A 7,171-nucleotide genomic window follows, 5' to 3' on the forward strand; every position below is an offset into this window, starting at 1 on the left:
GCTGTGACAATCGAGAAGTTTGAAAAGTTCAAGAAGAAGCTGAAAATTATGAATTAAGAGGGGGTGTTGAAAATCGTAATTCATATTTTCAATAATGAAGTTGGAACATCATTCAAAGATGAAGACTTGACTTGTAGAAGTCAAGAAGGTTTCTTGTAATTTGTTAAGTCTTTTACATTTCCTAAGAACTTGGGACTTGGAATGGAGTGTCTCTTTGTATCCATTCCTAGCCTATAAATTGTACCCAAGATGAGATTTGTAAGCAAGCAAGAAAGCAATAACAACAACTAAAAACTAAAAATTTCCAGCACTAAAAACCTCTCTTGTTCTTAAGTAATACCATTGTTCTTCACATCATAAAAATCTCTACACCAATTCTTGGTGTTCTTTCTTAACACCACACTTCTGCATATTAAAAACCCCAACAGCAACTACTCATACAGAGACACAAAGTATATTAACAGCTTAAAAATACCTTTGATATCCCATTCCGCAAGCATGGAAAGTATATATGCCGGACCATCCATTTATGAACGGGCTGCAATTAACGAGGTTTTCTATCAATGCATAGTGAAACAAAGCAACCGCAGAAAAAACAGAAAACTTATAAACGGTAACAAAACCCAAGTTTGATCTATTTTCTACATGGAACCTTGAACAGCTTGACCGTCACATAACCTGTACATATGAACTATAAGCAATTTTATCAACTCCTTTTCTCCTCGGCAAACACGTACACGGCCATTCTAAGAACTAGTTGCAGCAATTGGCACATAAATTACAACTTCTACTATCTCCTACTGCTTAATTTTTCCTCATCATTGAATTCTTTTCTCCATTCTAAAGTACCTTATACTCTAACCAATTTACATACAAACATTTATATCGTGGCTTGTTTTATCGTCACAACTCTCAAGGTAGTCATTGAGGTCCATGTAGGGATCTAAATTAAAATAATCAATAGTATCAAATTTCAACAGTGAATCTGTTTTAACACATCAAGTGTAAAGCTTCTAGAGATGAATTTAGTTCCTTGACAAATTCTTTAGAACAAATTCAAATGAATAAATCTCCGAATAGCTTAACTTACCATATTCCACATTCTCCAATACTGATGACAGCAACAACAGTTATCCCATCAAAATACAATACGAAGGAGACAAAAAGTTTGTCAGCCACAAACCGCATTCTAATAACAAAAAATAGCGCAGTCACAATCTCAGTTGATAATACTCTACCTCCTCAACTGTTCTTGCATTCCACCAGTCCTTATAGAACTCACGATCGCCAAAGCATAGAAGTTCAGCAAGTATATTTAGCCTATATCACAGAACTGCATGTAAGTATAATCAGCGAGACAATCAAAAGGACGAAAAAATTAAGTTGAAAACCTAGTTGCCTTTTCATAGAGATGCTCCAAAATTGAAGTTTTTTTTTGGTCAATTATACTGGCATCATGCAAGAAAAACCTATATTAAGAAGGCAAGAATAAGCTCTGCCCTAAGGCAATCAGGATTGTTTCTTTAATCCATAGGCAATCAGGAATGTGAGTTTCAGGCTTCTGCATTAGTTCTTTTGATATTGTTGGACATAACCAAAAAAATGTGTGCATGAAACTCAATCTGAGATGAAAATCAATTTATTCACCCAGTTATCCTTGGAAAACTTCTATAATTCATATAAATTACCTGGTGGTGCAGATTCAGCTAAATGTGCAGATAAATTGAATTTTAAATATCATTTGTAATTGTATTTTCCATATTTACAATCGAATGTATTTGGCATTTCGCGTGCTGCAGTAAAAATATAAATCCAATATATGTCAGAACTCTTTCCTAGATCACCAAACTACCTAGCAACTCTTCAGATATGCATTTATTGCATACCAACAAGCGACGGATGCCTAAATGAACAAATTTCAGAGGAGAGGACATACAGAGCTATATACATGCCATAATGCTTCTGGACGTGAACACAAAGCAAAAATAACGAGAGACATGCCAATAATATTCCATAAACTTGAGAAATAGAGAAAATACCAGAGGTGGAAAAAACAGTAAAACATGCAGAGCCACACATATAGATTTGGAACTGAAAGCTTCAAGACCCTCTCAATTGCATATAGAAAGTCTCCTTTCAATGGATGTTGCGAATTTTGCACGATTGGGTTAATATACTGCATAATAGAGCAAACTATAAAAGCCTAGTTCACATTAGAGCAAGGAAAACCATGACAATGAGGAAGATGAAGAAATTTAAGACAGCTTCATATGAAGAATATTTAACTGTTTTATTATATCGATGTATTACATAATACAAGGTTTATATAGATGAGAAGAAACTAATCAAGGAGAGATCAAGGAGAGAATCAAGCATGATCGTATAAACAACCTAATCTATCATAACTAAACAAGGAAAGATATACAAGTCTATTTATGGTGTATATATACAGAATATTCTTCAATACTCCCCCTCAAGCGGGATCTAAAAGATTGATGGATCCAGGCTTGGCCAAGAGTCGATGAAATTGAGAAGATGGCATAACTTTGGTGAACATATATGCAAGTTGGTCACCCGTTCGTACATAATGTGTCTGTATAACCTTAGACTGAACTTGCTTACGAATGTAGTGGCAATCCACTTCAATATGCTTCGTTCTTTCATGGAAGACCGGGTTAGCCGCTATATGCATAGCAGCCTGGTTGTCACAAAAAAGCGTCATAGGAATGGGTAACGAGTAACCAAGATCAGTAAGAAGGCTTTTAAGCCACACAAGCTCACAAGCTGCTGTTGCCATTGCACGATATTCAGCTTCCGCACTCGAACGAGCTACTACATGTTGTTTTTTGCTTTTCCAAGAGACTAAATTACCACCAACAAACATATAATACCCAGTAGTGGATCGACGATCAAGTGTGTTTCCAGCCCAATCTGAGTCTGTATAACCCATAATGCGAGTATGATCGTTCTTAGTCATTATTATTCCACGGCCAATCGTTCCCTTCAAATATCGCAAAATCCGTTTCACCATACTTAAGTGATAAACGGTCGGGGCATGCATATGTTGACTAACCAGGCTTACGGCGAAAGAAATATCGGGCCGAGTGATAGTTAAATAGATAAGCTTGCCTACGAGCTGTTGATAATATCTAGGAGAATCAAAAGTTTTTTCCATAGAACCAAGTTTCAATTTACTATCTAAAGGAGTTGATGCAGGTTTTGTAGATAACATACCCGCATCTTGAAGCAAGTCCATAGTGTACTTACGTTGATTAAGGAAGAGACCTTTGCTAGAAGTCGCCATTTCAATACCAAGAAAATATTTCAAGGGACCAAGATCTTTAATAGGAAATTTATGCTGAAGGTTCTTCTTTAATCGCGAAATTGAATCGGCACTAGTTCCGGTGATAATGAGATCATCCACATAAATCAGCACCATGAGTTTTTCACCGTTCCCAATACGAACATAGAGAGATGAGTCGGCTGAACTACATGAAAAACCGAATTCTTCAAGGGCAGAGCTTAATTTCGCGTGCCACGCACGAGGACTTTGTTTCAAGCCGTAGATGGATTTGTGAAGTTTGCACACTAACCCCGGATTACAACTCTGAGGATGGCCTGGGGGTAACTTCATAAATACTTCTTCTTCAAGATCACCATGTAAGAAGGCATTTTTTACGTCCATTTGAGATAAAAGCCACCCATTGTTAACAGCAACCGATAAGAGAACTCTAACTGATGTCATCTTGGCAACCGGTGCAAAAGTCTCTTTATAGTCGACGCCAAATTTTTGAGTATAGCCTTGAGCCACTAACCGTGCCTTGTGTCGATCAATAGTACCATCAGAGTTGAACTTTGTTTTGAAAACCCATCGACTACCAACTGCATGCTTGCCTTTAGGAAGAGGTACTATACTCCATGTATTGTTTTCAGCAAGAGATGTTAATTCCTCTTCCATAGCCCGATTCCACACATCTTGAGAATGTGCTTCTTGAAAGTTGCTTGGTTCTCGAACATTCGAGATTGCTGTAAGAAACGCTCTGTGCGAAGACGATATTCTGTGATAAGTTAGAAAATCAGTAACGGGATACCTGACCGAGTGTACCACATAATCTTGCAACTTTCTTGGAGGTTGACGTTCTCGAGGTGGATTACGTCGATGAGCTGGAGCCTGGTCAGAAGTATCTTGCAATTCTTGTTCGTTTGAATTATCCGGAGCTGCTTGAGAAATACCAGATGAAGGCTGCTCAACAGAGACTTGGCAAGGAGCATCTTGTTCGATATGTATACTGGTAGGCTGCTCAAAACGTGGCTCAATACTTGGTAACGGAAATAATTCTGTTAATCGTTCTCCCTCATTAGAAGTTGTAAAGAATGGTTTGGTTTCGATAAATCGAACATCTCTATTTATATACAGCCTTTTTGTGATTGTATCGTAACATTTGTATCCCTTCTTTGTTTGTGAATAGCCCAAGAATAAGCATTTAACTGCCCGAGGATCAAGCTTGTCACGATGAGTTGCTGGTAGATGCACAAAACAGGTGCACCCAAAAATTCTTAAATGAGACAAATCCGGCTTTTTTCCCTGCAATACTTCATGAGGAGATTGAAAATCCAACACTCGACTCGGAAGTCGATTGATAAGATAAGTGGCAGTAAGAATTGCATAAGACCAAAAATACTTTGGAACATTCATTTGAAACATTATAGCCCGAGTCTTTTCTAGCAAATCTCGATTTTTACGCTCGGCAACCCCGTTTTGTTGAGGTGTGTTAACACAACTCGTCTGGTGAATAATTCCATTTGAAATTAGATAATTTTTCATGTTATGAGATATATATTCTGCGCCATTGTCAGATCGAAGAATTTTTAAATGAGCTGAAAATTGAGAAATAACCAACATGTGAAAATCTTTGAAACAGCCAAAAACTTCACCCTTTGATTTCAATAAATATATCCATGTAACCCTAGAAAAATCATCAATAAAGGTTACAAAATATTTGAAACCATCTATCGAAAAAGAAGAAGGCCCCCATACATCTGAGTGAACAAGTTCAAAAGCTTTACTCGTCTTTGAAAAAGATAAATTGAAAGGAAGCCTAGCAGACTTGGAGTAAAAACAAGTTTCACATTCTGTAGTATCTTTAGGCAGATTTGGATTTATTTTGGAAAAAGTTGACTCTGACGGATGACCTAGACGACGATGCCAAAGCATGTATTTATTGATTGGAGATACAATAGCTTGACAACTCTTTGGAGATGGAGGACCAGGAAAATAATAAAGTCCTTGCAGTTGGAACCCTTCACCAATCGTCTTCTTGGTGGTAAGGTCCTGAAATATTACCTTGTAAGGAGTAAATAAGACCGAACAATTAAGAGACGATGTCAATTGCTTAACAGATAGCAGTTGAAATGGAAACGAAGGGACATATAGAACATCAGAGTCTATTGCATCTGATACAAGATTGATTTTGCCCTTACCCTTAACAGGTGCACCTTTACCATTTGCTACAGAAACAAAAGATGGCGTAGATAAAGGAATAAAATTACGAATATTGGTTAATTTGTTTGACATGTGATCTGTGGCACCAGAATCGATAACCCATAAATCATGTGAATTACTAATTTCTAATGCAGTTATAAGGGCAATCGGAATACCTTGACTGTTTTCTGCAAATTTACTAAGAAGTGCACTCGGATCATTGTGAGTTTGTATGTCTGCCCCGTTTTGGTTGCCTCCCTGACCATGCATTTCTTGCAAAAAACTAGCAAAATTATTTAACAAGGAAAGATGAGAAGAAACTGATTCACCAGTATGTGCAGTTACGTGTGCCTTATGATGGTTGACCCTCTTCTTTTCTCCTCCCATTTTATCTTTTGGAAATTTTGGCTTCATGTCTGGATGAAGACTCCAACAACGATCCATAGAATGTCCAATAGCATTGCAATATTCACATTTCAAATCTGGACGTTTGCCTTTGTACGGCCTCTTTTCAGATGATGGATGAGCAACATATGCACGAACATTGGGCGTATTGCGAGTAGTATCGCGGGTCATAACTTTTCGACGAATTTCTTCACGTTGAATTGTTGCACAAACACCTTTTAGGGATGGAAGTTCTGCATTCATTAAAACATGGCACCTTAGATCCTCATATTCCGGGCCAAGGCTGGCTAATAGTTGGAAAACCTGATCTTCTTCTATCCATTTCCTCAAGACGACCGGATCAGTTGTTAAGGGTCGGTAAAGATCTAACTCGTTCCACAAGCCTTTTACGGTGCCGTATAAACTGATGAACGGCTTTCCATCTTGATGAGTATTAGCAATATCTTGTTGAATCTGAAAAATCCGGGCAGAGTTGTTTTGATTTCCATACATCTCACGAACAGCTTCCCATAGGTCGAAGGAGGACTCCGAATAACTAAAAATTTCAGCAAGATGACGCTCCATTGAGTTAAGAATTAAGGACATAACCATTTGATCCTTTTGCAGCCAAATGTCATATTCTGGTGACTTTGGATCTGGTGCTTTTTCTTTGCCATTGATAAATCCCAATCGTGATCTACCACCAAGAGCAATAGTTATAGCTCTCGACCATGGTAGAAAATTGAATTCGTTTAGCAGCGTAGTGGTCAATTTTTGAGAAGTGCTGATGACATCATTATCAACACCGGGATTGAATGAGGTGGTAGCAACCACTTTTGACATTTTTTTTTGTATCAATTATTTCTTCTCCAGACATGAGAGAAAGAAACAAGAAATTAAAAAAAAAAAATCGCAGGATTTTACTGCTCTGGTACCATGAAGAAATTTAAGACAGCTTCATATGAAGAATATTTAACTGTTTTATTATATCGATGTATTACATAATACAAGGTTTATATAGATGAGAAGAAACTAATCAAGGAGAGATCAAGGAGAGAATCAAGCATGATCGTATAAACAACCTAATCTATCATAACTAAACGAGGAAAGATATACAAGTCTATTTATGGTGTATATATACAGAATATTCTTCAATAGAAGAAATGAGACATCACCTGCTCTACAATAAATCCCATGAACCCTGAAAATATTACTAGTTTAATGAGTTGTCGAAAAACCCAGCCCTTTCGAATGCACGCTGTACGCGGATAGCTTGGCTGCAAACAACCAAATTTACTTTGTCAA

At 37.3% G+C, this 7,171-nt stretch overlaps 1 protein-coding gene across 1 annotated transcript; it reads right to left on the reverse strand.

Moving 5' to 3' along the window:
* Positions 1–457: 457 nt before the first annotated feature.
* Positions 458–7,171, reverse strand: LOC148766970 (diacylglycerol O-acyltransferase 1-2-like). Its single transcript, XM_088825884.1, has 5 exons — positions 7,042–7,171; positions 2,040–2,176; positions 1,239–1,320; positions 1,091–1,111; positions 458–538 (listed from the first exon to the last, which is right to left on the reverse strand). The coding sequence occupies exons 1-5, from the start codon at positions 7,060–7,062 to the stop codon at positions 458–460; spliced, it is 342 nt and encodes a 113-aa protein (XP_088682010.1). The 5' UTR covers positions 7,063–7,171.

Source organism: Erythranthe guttata, chromosome 11 (assembly GCF_056151865.1).
Source record: "Erythranthe guttata isolate IM_541 chromosome 11, IM_541, whole genome shotgun sequence".
NCBI classification, from domain to species: Eukaryota; Viridiplantae; Streptophyta; class Magnoliopsida; order Lamiales; family Phrymaceae; genus Erythranthe; species Erythranthe guttata.

Bases quoted from the DNA above. Each gene is read 5' to 3' on its own strand.
- LOC148766970 (XM_088825884.1), bottom strand. From the start codon at position 7,062: ATGGGATTTATTGTAGAGCAG. The intron at 1,321-2,039 runs GTATTTTCTCTA...TCTGTGATATAG, and splicing joins TACTGTTTTTTCCACCTCTG to GCTAAATATACTTGCTGAAC. The intron at 539-1,090 runs GTAAGTTAAGCT...CGTTAATTGCAG, and splicing joins ATTGGAGAATGTGGAATATG to CCCGTTCATAAATGGATGGT.